The sequence below is a fragment of the Triturus cristatus genome, chromosome 12 (assembly GCF_964204655.1).
Source record: "Triturus cristatus chromosome 12, aTriCri1.1, whole genome shotgun sequence".
NCBI lineage: Eukaryota > Metazoa > Chordata > Amphibia > Caudata > Salamandridae > Triturus > Triturus cristatus.
Window position 1 is genome coordinate 752,869,476 of NC_140595.1, and position 23,121 is coordinate 752,892,596.

At 46.9% G+C, this 23,121-nt stretch overlaps 1 protein-coding gene across 1 annotated transcript in view; it reads left to right on the plus strand.

The window, feature by feature from the left end:
- Positions 1-21,297, plus strand: part of LOC146782702 (vomeronasal type-2 receptor 26-like) — a 60,055-nt gene extending 38,758 nt beyond the window's left edge. The window contains exons 3-4 of the mRNA XM_085637192.1: positions 20,190-20,313; positions 20,399-21,297. Of these exons, the coding sequence (XP_085493318.1) occupies positions 20,190-20,313; positions 20,399-21,297 (1,023 nt within the window). The remainder of the gene's footprint in view (positions 1-20,189; positions 20,314-20,398) is intronic.
- The last annotated feature ends 1,824 nt before the right edge of the window (positions 21,298-23,121 follow it).

Below are 23,121 nucleotides of genomic sequence, written 5' to 3' on the forward strand. Positions count from 1 at the left end.
CAGATCCACCAGCTAAAAAATAAAATAATAGTAAGATATTGTTTTATTTTTCAGCTGCTGGCTCTGAGCCAGAGGGCGATGCTCCTCCTCCATTGCGGAGGAGCTGCTTTGCTGTCCAAACCTCCTCCTTAATGTTTTTCTTTCTGTCAGAAAGTAGTGACTTATACCTTCCTCTACACAATGCAACTTCTTCTTTAATGCTTGGTATTCAACTAAGGGTGGAGTGTAAATTGTTGAGCGTCCTTGCCAAACTAGTATCAAACCACCCAGAATGGTTGTGCCCCTTTCCAGTTTTAAAACAGTTAGCTCTGATTTAGTAAATCAATTTCTACAGAGGCATTCTTCATTTCAAGACCACCAGCAGGGTCATCCATAATTACATTGAAATGTCGCCTATTCTCACTAATTAAGCTTGTTAAAAATCTTATGAATTCACGGTGTTTAATCTAAATGTGGGGACATTCATCCTTACAGTCTCACTATCCTCCACAATCTCTTGGTTTTTGGTCCTACCACTAATTGCAGGCTGAAGGAATGTGGTTTCTAACGTAGTTGTGAGTTCTAAAGTTGGAAACAAATTAGCTTAAATTTGTTTTATTTTTTCTTTTAATCAATAATTTTAATATCTTTTGTAAATTTGATGCACTTTTAAGATATTGTGACTGACCGATTGAGCTTAATTTCTCTGAAAGTGCTAGGAAATCATTCGCACTTCACCACCTTTCCCTGTAAAAGTATGCCTAAAGAGGTGGGTGAGATACAAACCTCAATCAAATCACACTAGGATCTAAGGGAGAGGCCCTAAATAGGAACCTGTACCACTCCCTATCTAACTGTGTAACTCACTATAAATGCATCTCTAGAAAAAAAGAACAAAGAAGATAAAAAGACTGTCCACAAATTTGGCGGTCACGGTGTCAGAACGAATAATGCCACCATCAAAAAAAGGGGTAGAGAGACCTCTTTTAGGACAAGACCCCTCACTCAGCCGAAGGTGACATGTTTCATCATAGGGTTCCCTCCTCACACCAAGGCCACAAGATCATTGATGTGGGCTACAATTCTCCAAGCTTTGGAGAGGAGCTGAGGTGTTTTCAGGGAAGGAACCAGGGGAGTCGGTGGTGAGGGGTAGAGTGTGAAGAGGAAGAGAGTTAAAAGTGTGTCCAGGAGGTCAGATAAACTTTATTTCACCGTCTCCTGGGACAGGATTAAAAAGAAGATAGGACTAGGGGTTATCAGCTTATATATCCCTACAGTAGATCAGCATGTTTCTTCGCTGTGGTGATCCCACTCCAGGATTCATAGACTCATGATGTTGGCGATAGCACGGGTTTGTGGGAGTAATGGGTCCACCGTCTATCTGAAATGTATGTTCAGTACTCAACATAACCAATAAAGCATATCTTGGTATGTCCTGTTGGTTTAAAACACAATGGTCTGCATGTCAAAATAAACTCCAAAACAGAATATGAACATTGTTGAAACTCAGTGGTCTTACCTATTGATGACATAATCAAGACCACTCTCCAACCTATAAGGTGACACCCCTATTTGCATGGCTAAAAAAAATAAAAGAAGAGCTAAAAAACCACTCATCACAACCTTGTAATATTTAGTTTAGGGTAAAACTGATAAGAATATGGTGGGTCTAGAAATGTATGTGTCAGATAATGGAACATGAAATGATAACACATAGTAGGGTCTGGAATTACATATACCATGCTATTGTGTGGACGGATTCATGCCCATGATATGTTAAGTGCTGGCATGGTGAGGTTGAAAGTAAAGGGCTGAAGTTGCAACCGGACTGGAGCAAGTTCCGATGTATTGTGGTGGCTAAGTATAAGCAGTGTAAATCCAGGTTACATGCATATTGCAAATAAAATAAGTGGAGGGTGTCTGCCACAAGTGAGTGCCCAATTACATTTAGAAGGGACCAGCAAACAAAAGTGCGTGTATGTAAAGGGAAGAGTAGGACCTGCCTGCAGCACTAAAACATGCCAAGGGCGCTGCCTGAGCTCCAGTATATCGGAGTTGCCCAGACCGTGCAAACCCTACTGCAGCTCACCTTTATGAAGTCAGTGTTCAAATGGTGCGGTGTCCCGGCCAGAGGCAGAGGAGTCCGCTGAGATAGACTAAATGAAAAGAAGGAAGTCGCGCTCGGCGTGACTCACCAGAGAGCGACGCTCACAATCATTGGAAATGTAGTTCCCGGTTGGGAGTGCACCCATAATCATGATCCGTAAAAGGTGTACATAGGAAATGTAGTCCCCTGATACAGGGACCCACATCATCAAACAATGTGTGGGGTGGTCATTATGGCGCAGTAGAGGAAAGGAGGCACATTTCAGGCAGGCCTTCTGTAGGATCAAAGCTCATCTTGATGGAGAGTACATAGGGATCCAGTATTTGGGGAGTGAAAACAGCAATGTTATGCCATGTGTGAGGGGTGTAGTCATGATTTTGGATGTGACTGCATGAATACTGTGTGGATGGAGAACAACTGTGAGGTTCCATGTGCGCGAACTGGTAGAATATATACGGATCCAGTATAGGAGAAGTGAAGACACTGAGTGAAAACAGTATACTGTTATGTCTGAAGGGTGTAGTCATGATATTGGGTGCTGTTGCATGAGTACTGTGTAGATGGGGAACAGTTATGAGGCTCCATGTATGCGAGTGGGTTAAGGTCAAGAGAATATTGATTCGGGTAGGAACATACAGAATGTTTCTAGTGCCCTAGAATCGTTGAGGGCATCTCATCAGTCAGACCCTGTGTATTACAGTGGAGCCTGAAGATCCATCGTTGTTCCCTGTGGAACAGGACGGATTTGTGGGTGCCTATCGTCAGGAGGTAGTGGGGCTTATCTATGACTGCTCATTTGATGTCATCTTCCACGTAGCCTGTGCCCTGAAAGTGTCTAGTGAGTTTGGTGTTATATTTCTTACATCTTGTCGAGCTATGATGTTCCTCTATGCGTAGTCTTACCTTGTGTGTGGTCATATACGGGTCTGAAAAACAAGTCCACCTTCAACACACTGCTACTTCTTTACTCCAGAATTGGCTACCTTTGAGAAAGCAGTGATAAAGGAATTTGAAAGATTGAGACAATAGGTTAAAATGCCCTTCTTTAATCTGTCCAAAGCTGAATTACACTGTCTCCAACAACTAGGATCTGACAGAGACATAGTCATCAAACTGGTGGACAAGGGCAAAGCAACAGTCATTATTGATTAACAGAACTACCAAGAAGAATGTTACCAGCAACTTAATGATGGGAGATAATACCAACACTAACGTACTGACCGTGCCCCGAGACTATTGGCTACCATCAAGACCTTGGTGGAAAGAGGGAAGGGTGAAGGCTGGATCACCAAGGTTGAATCAGACTTTTTGAACCAGAACCATCCCAAGACACCTCACTTCTACATCTTATCAAAAATACATGAACCCACCAGACCCCCAACAGGAAGACCCATTGTATCTGGAATGGAATCTTTACTTGAACCTCTCTCCCAATTCGTAGATTGGTTCCTATGCCCAATAGTAGCGGAGATGCCATCCTATCTTTAAGACACCAAACACATGCTGAACGTACTTACCAACATTGCTTTCAACTCTGAGAAACACCTTTTGTCCCTATATACCGACATTCCTCAAGATGAGTCCTTACAAAAGGTGAAAAAGATTCTAAATCACAGAATATGGGATGACATGACCCCCCCTTTCGTGATGGACTGTGCCACCATCGCCATAAGAGAGAATTTCTTTCAGTTTCAGGAACACCTGTACTCGCAGATCACTGGGTCATCGATGGGCAGCATCTTTGACCCTAGCATAGCTAGCCTCTACATGCACAATTTCAAGTCCCAACACGTCTATCTGCCAGGCAATACACACTCTGCCAATCTTAAAGTATGGAGGCGATATATTGACGACATACTAGTGGTATTGGATGGCACTGAAGAGACATTAGAGACCCTCTCCATCTGACTCAACACAAGGAATCCACACTTAAGATTTACGTGTGGATTCAGCAACAACTTCCTAACTTTTCTTGGCCCATGGTTGTATATCTCAAGGATGGTGGGATATGAACAGAGCTATATAGAAAACATATGGCTTACAACTCTTTTCTATGCTACAGCAGTTTCCACCCACGTGCCCTGAATAATAATCTACAAGTGTGACCGATTCTGAGGATACGCAGAAATTGCACAGAAATAATGAGATCCATGGAGCATGCTAACACACTACGTGCCCACCTGTCTAAGAGGTCTTACTCTGCCAATCTCATTCACAAAACATTCAAAAGGGCAATGAATAACAAAAGAGAATCCCTACTTGAAACCCATTTCAAAAGCCCCATGGACAGGTGTGTCTGTGTCGGTAAATACAGTCATCAAGAAGTCAATAAATAGGAATTGGTCCATTCTCAATATGTTAAACAGCCCCCTATTTGCCCTTAAATGCAGCAAGAATATTGGGGACATCCTGATACACACCAGATCTATGCCACCATCCTGCACATTGCGTGAGACACAATAGAATACTATAGGGTCAGCTAAGCCTGCTAATGGCCACTATCCCTGTGACATACTTAAATTGAGATACAAACCTCATCAGCAAAAACAAGGATTTTCTTAGTAAAAACATTGTTTAGTGTCGTACTATATCAACTATGTGTGAAGTAAGACTGATCTTTTCCCATATGCAGCCTTCAAGAGTAAAGAACTCACATGGGCATTAAAACCACCTGCCTAAAGGATGTAAATCTCTGTGCTCCTCAAAGACATTTGTACACAAAGCAGCAGAACTACTTCATCCACTCCTAAATGCTTAGTGAATCTGACCTCTGGTCCAGGCCAGCACTCTCCCCAGCAGCTCTGCCAGAGTCCTCTCCAGCAGAGTTCAAGCTGGCAGCCCGCCACTGCGCCTCAGATTTTTCTATTCTGCCTGCCGCTTCAGCTACTCACTGTGCTCGGTTTTCAGCATTTTTGTCTATTTGTAGTGTATTTTCCTCCCGCTGTAGTGTGATTCTTCCTTTCCACGTTGTCTTTCCACGTTGTTACTGTTTTCAGGTATTTCTGGTCAGTTTCACTTCCCGCCACTACTGCCCTTGTGGCCTCGCCCCCGACTCAGTGCCTCTCCCGCCTCCCACCTCCTACCTCCGCCCTTGCGGCCTCGCCCCCGACTCAGTGCCTCTCCCGCCTCCCACCACCTACCTCCTACCTCCGCTTCCGCCCCTCCCCTACTTAATGGCACCGTTGTGCGGTCGCGCCTCTGACGCGCCGAAGGCGAGCCACTCTGCACCTGTCTGCATGCGACCTGACCGCGACCAGCGCCAGGAACCCTGGCTCCCCCAGGCCCCACCGTTACGACTCTACCACCCTCCATGCACTCAATCCCAGAAGACACACCGACTGTGTCAGATCCTTGCCGAACACCACCCATGGACAATTCTCATGCAGACCCTCCCGCAGATCCTTCACCACCGACAGCACCCTCACTACCGCCAAAGGCCTGCCTGCCGCACGCACCACCAACACCCTGACATGCATCCTCCTCAACGTGCGCTCCCTGCACCGACACGCCATAGAGATCTGGGACCTGATCGAGACCCTCTCGTCCGACGTGGCATTCTTCACGGAAACCTGAACCAATGCCACCTCCGGCCCCAACATCGCCAAGGTCGTTCTCGACGGCTACAAGATCCAGAGTACTCGCCATCACACACAAGACCCTCCTCACACTCCGCTTCCAGCACGAGTGACCCCCACTCAAACACAGAACATCTCAACTTCCAGATCCTGACCAGCCCCAGGACCACTCTACGCGGTACCCTCATCTACAGACTGCTGGAACCTCGCACCCAGTCCACAACCACCATCGCCAAGCTCGTCGCACCCCACGCAATCACCTCCACAGACTACATTCTACTCGGGGACCAGAACTTCCACCTCGACAACCACAACGACCCTGACTCCATCACTCTCCTCGACAACCTCTCCAACCTCAGACTGAAGCAACTGGTCAACACGCCCACACACAGAGCTGGACACATCCTCGACCCTATCTTCTCGGGAGGAACAAACATATGTTTCAGCCACTCCACCCAGCCCCCCTGGACGGACCAGCACAGCGTCCACTTCACTTTCAACACCACCACCACACCCAAGCTCGCCCGCAGCCACCACATAGGAGTTGGAGCAAGGTCACGGAGGAACTCCTCATCACCACCCTCCTCCAACACCCTCCCAGCGCCAGGACCGATACCAACTCCACAGCCACAGAACTCCACCGCTGGATCTCCTGTGGCACTGACAAGCTCACACCCCTCCGCCACTCCGCCAAACAATGCCCTCTGAAGGCTGCCTGGTTCACCACTGAATTGCATGAAGCCAGAGGTGCTTGCAGACGCCTAGAGAAAACCTGGCGAAACCAGAAAACCACGGAAGCACGGAACAACCACAGGGGCGCCCTAAAGGAATACCACCAGCGCATAAGAGACACCAAACGGACCTTCATAAGGGACAAAGTACAGACCAATGCGACCAACGCCAAGGAACTGTTCAACGTCATACAGCAGTTCAGTAAACCCCCCAGCGAAGCCACGACCGTCACATCCTCCCAGGAACTCTGCGACAAACACAGCTCATACTTCCATCTGAAAATCAAGACCCTCTACGACAATTTCATCAAATGGACGCCGGACACCACCTCCCCCCAACGCCGTCGACAAACCAACCATCATAACCCGGAATCCCGCCACCATCGAACACATCACCACCACAATGAAGAAAACCCACTCAGGAGCCCCCACGGACCCCAGCTCACCACACATATTCCACAGGGCCACCATCGCACCCGAACTCGGACTGACCATCAACTCCTCCTTCAGGTCCGGCATCTTCCCTGACGACTGGAAGCGGGCGGAGGTTAAACCCCTTCTCAAGAAACCCACGGCTGACCCAACCGACCTGAAGAACTACCGGCCCATCGCTCTCCTACATTTTGCAGCCAAAGTCACCGAGAGACTCGTGAACGCCCAGCTGACCACCTTCATGGAAGAGAACCCCATCCTAGACGCCTCCCAGTCTGGATTATGCAGCAACCACTGCACTGAGACAGCTCTCCTCGCCGCCACCGACAGCATGCGCATGCAACTCGACCAGGGACACACCGCAGCCCTCATCCTTCTAGACCCCACCGCAGCCTTCAACACCGTCTCTCACCACACTCTCGCAGTCAGACTGCACGATGCAGGGATACAAGGAGCAGACTGCACGACGCAGGGATACAAGGAGCAGCCCTCAACTGGATCCGTTCCTTTCTCTGCAGCAGAACCCAGAGGATCAGACTTACCCCCTTCCTCTCCGGACCCACCGACATCAACTGCGGAGTACCCCAGGGATCATCGCTCAGCCCTACACTCTTCAACATTTACATGGCCCCCCTCGCCGTCATCTTGAGACAGCAGGGTCTCAGCATTGTATCCTACGCCGAGGACACCCAGCTTATCCTCTCACTCAAGAAGAACCCCGAAGACACCAAACTCTGCTTCCAGGAAGGAATGAAGAACGTGGCAGCCTGAATGAAAGACAGCTGCTTGAAGCTCAACTCAGAGAAGACCGAGGTCCTCATCCTCGGACCCTGCACCTCCACCTGGGACAACACTTGGTGGCCCTCTGCCCTCGGAAATCCACCCACTCCTATGGACCACGTACAAAACCTCGGCATCATCCTCGACTCCTCTCTCTCCATGAACCACCAGATCAACGCCGTCGCCTCCACCAGCTTCAACTGCATGTGAATCCTCCGCAAGACCTTTGAAATGGATACCGCCCAACTGCAGAAAGACAGTCACCCACGTGCTCATCACCAGCAGACTTGACTATGGCAACGCCCTCTATGCCAAAATCAACAGAGCCCTACTACACAGACTCCAGACCATCCAGAACGCCGATGCCAAACTCGTCCTTGGAATGCCTCATCACGAACTTATGACCAACACCTACGAGACCTCCACTGGCTCCCCATCGAGGAGAGGGTCACCTTCAAACTCCTCACCCACGCCTACAAATCCCTCAACAACATCGTGCCCAAATACCTCAACAAGAGAATATCCTTCCACGTACCCCGAAGAAACCTTCGCTCTGCCGACCTAGCCCTGGCAGAGGTCCCCAGCATCCGCAAAAACAGAACAGGCGGGAGAGCCTTCTCATACATCGCAGCCAAAACCTGGAACGTGCTCCCCGTGAACATCAGATGCTCGCCTACCCTGCAAACGTTCAGAAAGGACCTCAAGACCTGGCTCTTTGACTGATTCGGAGCTGCCACAGCACCTTGAGACCCTCGAGGGTGAGTAGTGCTCTTTAGAAACCCCTGATTGATTGATTGATTGATTGATTGATTGATTGATTGATTGATTTACCTGAAATGTTCAACTCCCTATTCGTCAAAGTGCATAGCAGGCATCATCCTTTCAATATGTATTAATAATTTAAGAATATCCATTTTGGATAGCTCGGTAGCTAAGCCACAATATCCTTTTAAGGCACATGAAGCAGTACTTCAGGTATCCTGCTTTATGTACACATAAATGTCTTTGTGAACTAGTACATTTTAGTCCATTCACCCCCTCACCATCATGCAATGCTTTACACATTCCTCAATAGCTCCCGTTTTGCATTTTGAATACCTGCCACAAATGTTTCCACCCTCCCCTCATCGCTCAGGCCTGCATTCCTACTTCCTCATCAAGGATCATAATCTCTGCTCTGTTTAAAAGAATGGAGAGCAAGCCAGGTGTTTATTCTATCATAGCAGTACTAAGTAGAGATCTTCTGTATTCTGAGAACCTATACATTACAGAGGTTAGAATAGTAAATATGCCAATTGGAAGCAATAGAAAGTAGAAAATGAGCACATTGGTGTAATGATCATGCTGCTGAATTGGTCAGTCACCTTAATGATGTAAGGTAATAGGCTGCACTATAAACCTATTGGTATATTGTTAATGCATTGTGCAGCTCCAAGGCCTGAAGTATGAGTGATACAGGGGCCTGAGTATCCACACACCAGCCACAGAGGGAGGACACAATCACCAATGTCCAACTGATATTTAAAGCATTAATCTATAATACAGTTTGTCTCACTCTCTTTAATGGAATCTTCACATATTGTTAGAGTACTTGGGTATGCTTAGCTTTATGTTGAGTGTGGTAAAATTAATATGAAGGATGACTAATATGAAAAAAAGCTAAACTCTGCTATCTCTCTACATGCAGTTGCTACACTACGTTCGAAATGTCCGTTCTCAGAAGGAAGTGGGCTCAGAATTGATTTTTGATGCTGGAGGGAATCCGCAGACTCAGTACGATATTGTGAACTGGCAGCCAGGTATTGATGGCACCCTCAAGCAAGTGCTAGTGGGGAGCTACAAAGGCAATGCACCTGCGAGGAGCAGGTTCCTGCTCAACACCAGTACTATATTGTGGAATACACAGGAAAGCCAGGTAGGCAATAACAGCTGTCACAGCATGGAACTGTTCAAATAAAACTAGGAGTCGCTCCAAGCCAGCCCAGCGTGAGGCAGCCATGCGGGTGCGGTGAAAAGGTGACTTATTTAGGTGACTTATTTCTCTTCTCTCAAAATGAGCATCTTTGAATGATGGATCCTGTCTGAGCCACCCATCTACTTCTTGGGAGCCTAAAACAGCAGTTCCTAAATTGCCCTGGGGAGGGGGTTTGGTCTGCGATACGTACTCAGGGGTGCCCCAAATATTGTAAAAATTAAAAATAACATTAGCAAATTAATAAAAAAACATGTAACTAAAGAAGCAAAACTTAAAACTTAAAGCTTCAAGACAGTCTGTAAATCGGAAGGGATTTGAGAATGAAGGTTCAAAATGTGCTTGGTATTCCTAGGTTGACACATAGTGGCAGCGTAAGTACAGCAAATAGAATCTAATTTAGATGACTGGTGGACTCAAATAAAGAAATGATATGCACCAGCAAAAAGTCCAGCCTATTTCTCCATCTTTTAGAAATAAAACTAAATTGTGAAAAGCTCCAACCTTCCCATTAAAATTGAAAATTCTATCTTTGTAAATGTTTTCATTTGTGAATTAAATAAAATATTACATAAATGTTATATTTGTTTGATGCACACTTTTGTGTATATAGTACATCTACAGAAGTCAAAGTGTTAAGGACCATTGGCCATCTACTCAGCAAAGAGGTTACCCAGTTGTGACAACACAACAAAACTCAAATCCACATTATTCAAATCGATAGAATTAATTTACTGATAGACTTTTAACATTCACCTGAAAAACTGACCATCCATTGGTGTGGATAGATGTGGAAAAAATATTAGATATCTCCTGGGATATTGGCAATTTCTTTTGCTATTAATCACAATTCTGACATCTAATGTATAGACAGCGAGTGCTGATTGAAGTGCATGTATATGTGGGTCTACCCCAAGCATTGTGCTATTTAGAGGAAAAATGGTGGTGGATTAAAATGCATCTCCATGCACTGACAACAGCTCACAATGTAACACCTTTCCCTGCACATAAGTTGCAACCAGTAATAATAACCTATTAAGTGGCTGAGGGTGCCACATTTTTTCACTGGAGATTCTTTATATCTTAATTCATAGAATACAGGCAAGTCTTACCCATTTTTCCTTCTGTACCCCGTGCCCCCTGTTGTGCCTGCTCGCCCCCCTCGCCGCTCCCGTTCCTGCCGCTGCATCCCCTGCGGCCCGCCCCCCTCTGTGCCCATTCACTGCCCCCTGCCACCCGCCTCCCGCCTCCCAGCTGCTCCTCCCTCTCACCTCCCCTTAAATGGCACCTAAGGCAAGCCCTTCTGCGCCCGTCCGCGCCTGGACCGCGCCCAGCACCAGAACCCCTGGCCCCCCACAAGCCATGAAGACCGCCTCTGATACGACGCCAGCACCCTCATCGCTCTCAACCCAGGACGGACCCTCACCTGCTGCAGGGAAGCCCCAAAGCGCACCCACGGTCCCTTCACCTGCCAGAACTGCAGCTTCTCCTGCATCAAAGATGCCGAGACACCCACCACAACAGAACACAACCAGCTCCGATGCATCCTGATCAACACCCGCTCCCCATGCAAACACGCCATCGAGCTCTGGGACCTGTTCGACACCGCATCACCAGATGTCGCCTTCCTGACCAAGACCTGGATGAACGAAGCCTCCTCTCCGGACATCGCCATAGCCATCCCCGACGGATACAATATTGCCCGCAGAGACCGCACCAACGGAGTCGGAGGAGGAATCGCCATCGTCCACAAGAAGACCATCAGGGTCTCAACAAACACAGATGACACTCTCAGCACCGCCGAACACATGCACTTCCAGATCCACACGGACCCCAAGACCACCCTGAGAGGCACCTTCGTCTACAGACCACCCGGACCCCGACCACAATTCTGCGACGCCATTGCCGACTTCATCAGCACGCACGTACTGACCTCCACCGACTACATCCTCCTCGGAGACCTGAACTTCCATCTGGAGAACAACGACAGCAACTCCTCCACCCTGATAGACAACCTCGCCAACCTCGGACTGGAACAGCTTGTCACGACGCCGACCCACATCGCCAGACACACGCTGGACGCCATCTTCTCCTCAAGCCCCCATGTCTCCTTCAGCCCCGTCTCCGAACCCACCTGGACCGACCACCACTGCATCCACTTCACCTTCCGGAAACCCGTCGCATATCACCGCACCCTACAGATCCCCCGTTGCTGCTGGGGCAAAATCACCAAAGTACAACTACAGACAAACCTCGCACTCAACCCACCGACCAACCCCTCCAACCCCGACGATGGTGCGCGCACCCTTAGACGATGGATGGACGACTGCGCCAACACCTTAGCCCCGCTAAAAAAACAATCCCCAGAGACACCAGCAAGAGAGCCAACTGGTTCACCCCGGAACTCCTAGCGTCAAAGCGCACCTGCCGGAAGTTGGAGAACATATGGCACAGCGAGAAGTCTCCGGGAAGCCACGCAGCCCACAAAGACACCATCCGCAACCACCACCACCTGGACCGCCAAGAGGACCTCCTTCAAAGACCACCTCGACAACAACGCACACAACAGCAAGGAGCTCTTCAACGTTGTGAAGGAACTCTCCAACCCCAGCTCCAACGCCAACAACATCCCGCCATCGCAAGCCCTGTGCGACTCCCTAACCGCCTTCTTTCACCTCAAGATCACCGACATCCACAACAGCTTCAACCCCCGGACGACCCTAACAGGCCCCAACATGCCGGATCCACCACACCCCACCGACCACGACCCCTGACAACCTGGGCCAACGTGAGCATCGAAGACACAATCAAGACCATGGGCACAATCCACTCCGGCTTGCCGTCTGACCCTTTTCCACACCACATCTTCAACAAAGCCGGCAGCTCCATCGCACCCCACCTGCGCAACATCATCAACCTCTCCTTCGATACCGCGACCTTCCGTGAGAGCTGGAAACACGCCGAGATCAACGCCCTACTGAAGAAACCCAAGGCGGACCCGAGCAAACTCAAAAACGTCTGGCCCATTTCCCTGCTTCCGTTCCCAGCTAAGGTCATCGAGAAGATAGTCAACATCCAGCTCACCCGCTACCTCGAAGACAACAGCCTCCAGGACCCTTCTCAGTCTGGATTCCGCAGCAACCACAGCACTGAGACCGCCCTCATCGCCGCAACAGACGACATCAGGATCCTACTGGACAGCGGCGAGATGGCGGCCCTCATCCTTCTGGACCTCTCTGCCATCTTCGACACTGTCTGTCACCGCACACTACGCACACGACTCCATGACGCAGGGATCCGAGACAAGGCCCTGGACTGGACCTCCTCCTTCCTCTCCGGCAGAACCCAGAGAGTCCGCCTCTCCCTGTTCTGATCCGAAGCCTCCAAGATCAACTGCGGTGTCCCGCAGGGATCCTCCCTCAGCCCAACGCTGTTTAACGTCTACATGGTGCCTCTCGCATGCATTGCCCAACATCACAACCTCAACATAATCTCCTACGCCGACGATACGCAACTGATCCTCTCCCTCACCAAGGACCCCCTCACCGCCAAATCCAACCTCCACCAGGGAATGAAGGCCGTCACCTTAAGCTGAACACAGACAAGACGGAAACCCTCATCCTCGGGCCCAACCCCTCAGCATGGGACGACTCCTGGTGGCCCGCATTGCTGGGGACACCCCCGCACCTACCAACCACGCACGTAACCTGGGAGTCATCCTCGACCCGAAACTTACCATGACCAAACAAGTCAACGCTGTCTCCTCTACCTGCTTCAACACCCTCCGTATGCTCCGCAAGATCTACAGATGGATCCCGACAGACACAAGGAAAACAGTCACCCAAGCCCTAGTCAGCAGCAGACTCGACTACGGAAACACCCTCTATGCCGGAGCCCTGACCAAGCTCATCAACAGACTGCAAAGAATCCAGAATGCCTCTGCACGCCTGATCCTCGACGTTCTGCGCCACGACCACATCACCCCCCACCTGAGGCCCAGCCTATCTCAACAGTTAACTCTCCTTCTACGTACCCAACAGGAAACTCCGCTCCGCAGACCTCTCCCTGGCTACCGTCCCATGCATCCGTAGAACCACAGCCAGAGGCAGATCCTTCTCCCACCGTGCCGCCAAGACCTGGAACACCCTCCCCCTCAACCTACGACAAACCGAAGACCTTCTAACCTTCAGGAGGCGACTCAAGACCTGGCTGTTTGACCAGTAGCAACAGCACCCCCCCTCCCCACCCTCAGTGCCTTGAAACCCTTGTGGGTATGTAGTGCGCTTTACAAATTATTTGATTGATTGATTGATTTATAATTCCTCTGATGCAGCCATTACTCAGACCCACAGCAATGGCCCTGGTCCAAACTCAGTGCTGGCTTGGCAGGATAAGTGAGTGTGGAGGAAGGCTGGTATTGCATTCACTACAAGGAAAATTTGTTTCCATTATTTATCTTTCCACTGAGCCTGGAGAACACTACTATTGGCTATTGAGAAGTCTGAGGAGAAGAAAGTCATGAAACATTTAAGCTGTACCCACCTACTGTGGGCAAGCGCCTAGAGCACAGTGTAAGGTAAGGGAGAGACAGTGTTTAAGTAGTTGAGTTTTATCATTCTATCTCTGTAGACCGCTTTCTTCCCTCTGCTTTTTCTCTGGTTGAAAAGCACAAAACCCATATTACAAGGTGGGTATACTCATTGTTTGACTTCTCTTTTTATGTCATCACTCTCTTGTTGTGCTGGTGAAGGGCAGAGTATACTTGGTGTGATGATCTATCCTTTTTCAAACTTCATCTATTTATCCTTACCTGAAAACAAAAACACAAAGGAAAGCAGAGGAAAGCAAGGGGCCTTAGCAAAGAGAGAAACACAATGTTGTGCATTGGCCTACCCAGCGGCGGCTCCTCCACAATGGCAGAGGAGCGTAGCCCCACTGCCTAGCTCAGAGCCACGAAATGAAAAATAAAACAATCTCATTGCTTTATTTTTCATTTGCTGGCTCTGAGCCAGTTTGTGTAGGGTGGGGCGGGGCATGAGTAGAAGGAGTGCTATGCGCACTCCCTAAGTGTGCATGTGTGTTTGGCTGTCCGTCTCAGGCGGATCAAGACACACATGCACATTTAGTTTTCTCCAGACCTGCTGCATTTAACAGACAGGCTAGAAAACCCCCCACAGACCCCTTAGTCTGAGCGGATCATCTTTCCAGCTCGTTCAGACCAATCCCCGTGCTGCTCTCGCATGAGAGCAGCGCAGGGATTGCAGGGAGTCTGTGATGCGCCCCCAGTGCTTGCTGGGACCAGGAAGGATGAGGCCGAGAGCGACGCTGGAGGCAGCCGGCAGCTCCAGGTAAGTGTTTCTTTTTTTATTATTAACACTCCCGTGCGTGCGCTCCCCCTCCCACGCTCCCCATGTACCCGCCACTCGCCGCACCACCTCTTTATTGTGCGCCCCCGCCCCTACTACTTACCTCTTTCAGTGCCAGATCAGTATTCACATCTCCTCTATCAGGCAAAAGACCATGAGTTTTTTCTAGTTGAAAAGAATGGGCCAGGTGGCCTGCAAAAGATGCTGCTTCTGGACCATCACATCTATAGTTGAACACATAGAGCTGTACTGTGCCTTGCCATGGCTGTACCGTGACATGTACTCCTGTATTTGGGTATGCGTCATTTAACTGAGCTTATCATGACAGTGCCCAGGTTTATTTAGCTCACCTTACCATGAAATGCTGTACATGTGCATTACATGGCTGTAACTTAGTAACTATGTGGTGTGCGACAGCTGCTATAAAATGGAAGTGCATGGGCATCCATGGGTGTTCTTGGAATATGAGAATTTGATGTCTGTACTTGATCCTAAACCACAATATCTAGGCATATGGGGCTGAAATGTTCTGAGTGAGACTCCTCTGTTATCTAAGGCTGAAATTGCATATTTTGCCAGTACATGGGCATATAAGGTTCCACTTGGTGTTAAGCTGCCCCTGGCAAAAGATGATAGTACTTGGGCATTTTTGGAGGTGTCTCAGTCTACAATAGATGTACTACTCTATATGAAATTGCTCTCAAAATATGAACGCAGTAACTAGGCATGCATGAAGGTACCCGGAATGCAGTTTTTGCATTTGAGCATTTGGTAATATCATGGCATATCATGGTTGCATCTAGAAATTAAATTACACCTTGCAAAAGCTGACAGTATATTAGATGCAAGGCTCTACCTTTCATACATTGCCTTTCTTTTCAGATTGTGTAATACCTGGAATGCTCTGGTCACACCTGGGCATGGTATCTCATGGCAGCATCTGGTTGTACCAGTGAATATGATGCAAGTCCTTTGCAACATTAAGTTTTTGTTTGCATATGACAAACAAAAGTAGGTAAATATGAAAGCATCGGAGGGTACAAGAGGTCATAGGAAGATGCGCCTGGGCACATGAAGATATAATGTGCTATATATATTTTCTGCATCTGGGTATATGGATCTGCATCCATCATTTGTTAAAACCAGATCCATTAACTTTTTCTGTGTTTATAATGTGAAGACTTATAACGGACTTAGTGAAGTGTACATATTTTGAACATCATATCACAGGTGGCTCTGGAACAACTTGTTAAAGATGCTTGTGGTGCTGAGAAGGCACCTTGCCCAGAAAAAACACGTTTTTTCCCCCAGAAAATTGGCAAATCAGAAAGCTATTTTTTTTCTTGAAGTTGAGGATATTGTATTGAAAATTACACTAAACCCAAAATACCTCTTTCAATTTTTTAATGTAACAGATTTTCATAATCTCTAAATATATTAGACATGTAAAATGAAAATTCTAATATTGTACGCCTCTAAACAACGTTTATAACTATAGAGCAGTGTCATTTCATGATGCATTTTGTTTTAGAGAGTCTTATCCATTGTTATTAATTGGGCTTGCCTACTTTGCAAGTTTTGGAGAAGCTAAGTTAGTTTGCTAGAAAGAAACATGATTTAAAGTGTTTTACAGACGGAGTTTTTTTCCCAGGTTGTTTGTTGACAATTTATTAAACAAGAGCCACATTTTAGAACAGTTACAAACATTATTTACAAGCTCCGAAAGTATAATAGGCATCGGTAGAAGTCTTCCAAGTACTTTTTTATAATTATGAAATTCTCGGTTTGCAAAGGTTTTTACCAAGCAGTTGCAACTCTTTAACACTCCAAAACGTAATTTAAATGTTTTCATTTATACAAAGTTTTCATACAAGATCTCAACATGTTACTCACAAGCAAGATTCCCCTCACTTGCCTGTGTTTCCTTATGTTATGCTATGCAGATTTGTAGAGCAGCCTATCACCTGGGAGTGTATCCTGACACAGACCAGGTGTGAGTCTAGCCAAATCCAAATGGGACTGCTTGAAAAGTCAGGTCTTCATCTTCTTGCAGAGTTCATGAAGTGAGGAAGAGGCTCTTATGTATATGGCAGATGGTTCCACACTTCAGAAGCAATGTAGGAGAAGGCTTGACTGACGGATCTGGTTTTCCATATGCTAGGATATGTGCAAGTAGGAGTCTGGATGAGGGGAGGTATCTGGAAATTTTGAGAAAGCATCTGCTATTGTTGAGTTATGCTGGGCCAGTATTATGTAGGGCCTTGAAAGTGCAGGTGAGAAGGCTGAATTGTGGTAATTTGTGTATGGTGAGCCAGTGGAGCTCTTTCAGTGAGGTGATGTAAGAGTGGCCTGGGAGGTTGAGAGTGATTCTGGCTACAGAGTTCTGAATGGGTTGCAGCCTTCAGATTAGGTTTTTGTTGATCCTGACATAGAAGGTATTCCCATAGTCCAGCTTTCTTAGGATAAGGATGGGTGCTGATTAGGAGCCATTTGAAAATCTACCTCAGACGCTTCAGGGTATGAAAGTATGAGGTGGTGATAGCTTTGAGTTGGGCAGTCATGTTGAGTTTGCTGTCAATGACAATCCCACATTTTTTTGCATGGGTGGTGGGGTTGGGTGTCAGTCCCAACTCTGTTGGCCACCAAATGGAGTTGCACAGTGAAGTACTCTTCCCAAAAATCAAATTCCAGTCTTTTTGATGTTCAGCTTCAGACAGTTGGTCTTCATCCATTGGGTGGTTTCAGTCATGTAGGCCTTGAACTTGATCTAGGTAATGTGAGTCTTGTCTGAGTGGGTGAGAATGACCTGTGATATCAAGAGAGTCAGGCTCAGGCTGGATCCTTGTGGAACACTGTAGATGAGGTTGCAGATGTCCGATATGTACCATGCTAGGATAACTGACTAGGTCGTTCAAGTTAGGAATGAGCAGACGCAATGGAGAAAATGTCCTTGTATTCTGGTGTAGTGTGCGTGTTGAATGAGTATGGGGTGGGAGACTGTGTCAAATGATGTGGAGAGGTCTGGTGGGAATGAGGGCCGCTTTGGCTCCTCAATCCAAAGTCATACGGATGTCATCTTTGGCAGGGTCAAGGGCAGTTATCATGCTGTGTTTGGGTCTAAAACCTGGCTGTGTGGCGTTGAGGAGTCGGTGGTCATTGAGATATTTGGTTTGGGGTCTGTTGATGAGTTACTTATGGACCTTTGCCAGGAACCATAGCAGGGAGATCAGTCTGTAGTTGCAAGCATTGAACGGTCCATGGAGGATTTCTTCAGCAGTAGAATGAAAGTGGCATGTTTTCAAACACCTGGGAAGGGAGAAGAAATGGGGGAGGCATTTAGAATGGGTGTGAGCATGGTGCTGATGGGTTGCAGTCCCTTTGAGTAGTTGTGGTGGGGGCAGGGTATCAATGGGGCTTCTCAGTAGATGAACTTCATGGCAGGGGTGGAGTCATCTGTGGTGGTGAAAGGCCATGTGATTAGCATTGGCTCTGTGGATAAGATAGGGAGGTGTTTGGTGAGGTCTGTTGGGTCCAGTTGTAGAATGATGTTGCTGTAAATGGTAGTGATTTTGTTACTCAAGAATTGGGAGAGATTGTTGCAGAGCCCCTGCTAGGGGATGAGAGAATTTGAGGCAGCCACTGGTGAGGTGAAATCCTTCACAATGGGAAAGATTTATTTACTTCTGCTGGTGCTGACAGTGATATGGTGTGCCAGTGTGGCGTGTTTGGTGGTCTGGATCATTTGGTGGTAATGTTGTAGGGCAGATTTGCAAATACCATAATCTGCATTGTCCTGGCTCATTCTCCATTTGTGCTCCTGCTGTTTGCAGTGGGGTTTAATCAGTCAGAGTGCCTTCATGAACCAACTGGCCTGAGGTCTTATAGATCTTGTTGTATTGCAGTGTTTAAAGGAGGGCAGGAAGTCGTCACAGAAGGTTATCCAATTCTTGAAATTCTCAATGGCTTTGGGGAGGCTGTTACTGTGTTTGGGTTGGTTTGTACTAAGAGTGGTGTCCCAGTACTTGTCAATGAAGCTGCTGCAATTAGTTTTGGTGGGCTGGTCTGGTAGTGGTCCATGTTCATTGGCCCTAGATTGGAATGGTGAACTTGATGAGGGCCTGGTCTGTCCAGGAGACTGGTGCAGGCTCTTCGACTTGAATGTTGTCGAAGGTGGTAAAAATGGTGGCCAGGAGGAGTTCAGTGATGTGGGTAGGCCTACTTATTTGTTGGGCGGGGCCCAGAATGACAATGTTTTTGATGAGTGCTTTTGAGATGGGATCAGCATGGTCTTTCAGGTAAAAGTTCAGATTGCCATGTATGATGTAATTGCTATAATCGACAGAGACAAAGTCTTGACGTTGGTGAAGTCAGCGTGTGGTCCAGGTGGTCGTAAATGAGAGTGCTGTATGGGATGGAGTTGGCTATGACGTTGAACAACAGGGGTTAGAAGTTGGAAGATGATGTGTCCACCGAGGTAATGCAACTGATGGCATTCTTGTGGTAGATGGCAATTATGCTTCTTGACTTACGAAGTCTGTCCTGCCTGGGGATCTTTTAGCCTGGGGGAATGGCTGTAGCGATGTCAGGTGCCGATACAGGGTTCAGCTAGGTATCCATGAGAAAAAGTAAGCTTGGGGCATTCTTATGCAGTAGGTCCCAGATCTTAGTGGTGGGTCTGGTGAGTGAGCGATTGTTTGTTGAGAGGCACGCATGTGAGTGCGGAGTGTTGTGTGGGAGATCACAGAACTCAGTGAGTGTGAGAGAGTGTTGCGTGCTGCTGGTGCGGGTGCGGTGTGTGCTGGGTGTGGGTGAGTGCATCAATACTTTCAGGAAGTGCAGAAAAACTTTTCCTTAGTGTTGTGTGGTGTGGCATGACAACAGCATAAGGAATGACAACTGAGGTTGAGGCCATTGAGGGTTTCTGCAGGGTAGCAGTAGGTGTTGTATGGCAAAGATTCCTGGCCCTTGGTGCAGGCCAGGTGTGGAGTGACACCGGCAGTCTAGCCTTTGGCGCATGTTTATCACACCAGAGGTGCAAGTCTGCTGCATGTCCACGGTGTAGCTGCCGTTAAGTGTCTGTGTTTTGGAATTTAGTCCCGAGAAACCCCTCACATACTCAATGCCATTTGTACATAGATGGATATTTAACACATCCTTGCTAAATAGCTTGCTCATTACTATATTTGATAATACAATGGGATCAGTAAAATTGTGTATTACATGAAGATTATTTGAATACTATTTCAGGTACCACTCTCTCTGTGTACTCCTAGCTGTGCCCCTGGGACCAGGAAAATGGCAAGTGAAGGAGACCCTGCATGCTGCTTTCTTTGTGTGCCATGTCCCCAGGGAGAAATTTCAAACCAAACTGGTATATGAATCAGATTTTTTTAATGCACTTTGGGAGTCATGTTGTTGTACTGTTTTAAGAGTTGCATATTGCTTTTTCTTTGCAGATTCTAACGAGTGTTTCAAATGTCCTTGGGATCAGTGGCCGAATGTGAAACAAGACCAATGCATTTCAAGAACTATTGAGGTTCTGTCTTATGAAGAACCCTTAGGCCTCACTCTAGCAGTAACCACTATTTTCTCCTCACTTTTCCCCCTTGCAGTTTTGGCCCTCTTTATCCATCAGCGGCACACTCCAATTGTGAAAGCCAACAACCGTTCCCTTAGCTACCTCCTACTCTTGTCGCTCACCCTCTGCTTTCTCTGCTCACTGACATTTATTGGTTATCCCACTCCTGAGAAGTGCCTCCTACGCCAGGCTACATTTGGTATAATTTTTGCTCTTTGTGTCTCCTGCATCTTGGCTAAAACCATTATGGTGGTCATCGCCTTCAATGCTACGAAACCCAACAGTGACTTGAGGAAGTGGGTTGGCACCAGATTGTCCTACACCATCATCAGTGTCTGCACACTCATTCAGGTTTTTCTTTGTGTCATTTGGATGATTTTTAAACCTCCATTCTCTGAATATGACATCAATGTTGATCCAGGACAGATAATAGTTCAATGCAATGAAGGATCGCCTATTGCTTTCTGGTGCATGCTGGGATATCTTGCACTTCTTGCTTCTATGAGTTTCATAGTGGCCTTCCTAGCTAGAAATCTGCCAACCAACTTCAATGATGCTAAATTTATCACCTTTAGCATGCTTGCATTCCTTAGCGTGTGGTTGTCATTTATTCCAGCTTACCTCAGCACTAAGGGCAAGTACATGGTAGCCATGGAAATATTTGCAATTTTGTCTTCAGCCTTTGCATTGCTTTTCTGTATCTTCATTACAAAATGTTATATGATCCTCCTAAGTCCTGAAATGAATACAAGGGAACATTTGATGGGCAAAAAATGAAAGGAAAACAGAACAATATTCAAGTATCTTAGAAATCCTGTGTGAAACTAAATTTTGATAATGTTCCTCTTATCTAGATGACAGCAAAAGTTTGCATTTAAGCCAGACAGCAGATTGTACAATGGTATTAGTGATAACATATATATGAATATTTATGTGAATATGTATTCTGTATGTTCTAATGATACTGTGGTTGACATGCGACTTAAACGTGTTTGCATGCTCTTTCATCTTCAACTGTTATACATTTCCAGTCACACAAAAAATTGATGACAATTAAATGCATCTTCAAATATCACTAATGGTAGCCCGTGTCACTTAGCCTTGAAAGAAAGTGGAAATTCTGGTCTAGACATAGTAAAATGTCCATCAAGAGTTCAATGCTTCTTCAGCAAGGCAGTTTAAATTGCCAATGCACTGACTTTCACTCCACCATCCATGCTCTTATCTGACCCCAATGTATCCTCTAGAAGTTGAAAGTGCATAGAGTTTATTATATAAAATCTGCAATTACTAATCAGTTGTACGGGCAATTGTAAATATTGATTAAACTGGATGAAGTCGTGCATGATGAACTGCTGTATTGGAATTGGAGTCCCTCGTTGCTGTCTACTGATGCAGGTCATGGTATCTAGACCCTAATTGGCTAAGATTTACTGAAAGGTCACACAATGCAACAAGATGACTTGCTGCTCTGCACTGTGTGACAGGGAGAGAGCCAGAATGTGTAATTATCATGATATATGGCACATTCCTGTTCTCTGCCTGTGGTAGCACAAATGCAGCTCATTGTGCAAGGGTGCCTGCATTACAGCCAGGATTGTTTTTGAGTGGGAAGGGACACCTTCCTGCACAAAAAGCAATCCCCAGGGGCATTACCCTCTTCTATTAATGCTGTAGAAGACGGCACATGTAGAAAGAGGAAATAGCAAGTCATTATTCCTCACCTGGGAAGGCAGACCATTTGGATGCATGCCCAGGTTTACTAGTATTAGTAAGTCTTATAATGCTCACAAACAATGGGTGGATGTGTGGGAACACCCCCTCCCCACCCATGTAATGCCTTTCCAAGGCACAGTAACGCAAGTCAGTGACTTGTGCTGCCTTGCTTTACTCCAGATTTACTATGCCTTGCAAATCATGACGCAAGATCAGCAGAAGCCCTTGATAAATCTGGGCCTAGTTCTAGTTCTTCCTCTGCCACCAGATCCGCTCGTCTACCCCCTGTGAATGGTCTTTATCTCACTGCACCTGTGTGAAAGTGCCATGAGAGCGGTCAGCATACAGTTGAATGTGTAGTCTGGTACAGATCAGTACTTTAGCATCTGGAATGTGAGCAGCTTGTATCCAGCCGAAAAAAACAGAAGCAACATTCCATTATGACAGCAAGATGGCGCTGCGACCGAAACACTCATCACTGATATCTACTTTGATTTGCAGGTTAGGAGTTTGAAAGCAATCAAGCTAGGTAAATTGAGTACCATTGCATTGGGTAATAGTAACACTTGTATGTGAATGCTTAGAAAAGCTAGAAGAGTGCCACCAAGTGCAATATAAAAACAGTTTTTTACCAGAGTGATGGGCTTTCTAGGGTGTGGGCAAGAATAACTCATTGGCATGCTATGATATCAGGCACTTTCATGCATTTCCTGATGCTGCAGATGACATCCATCCTGCGGTAATGTTTCTTTCTAGCTGTTGGTGTGGTTGGTTGGTATCATTATTGCTTTGCTTCACCCAGCCTTTCAATAGCCTGCAAAGAAGCAATAACACGTGTGTCAAATTTGTAGCCAGGGAGCATTAGGTTTCTGAAATCTTGATTTA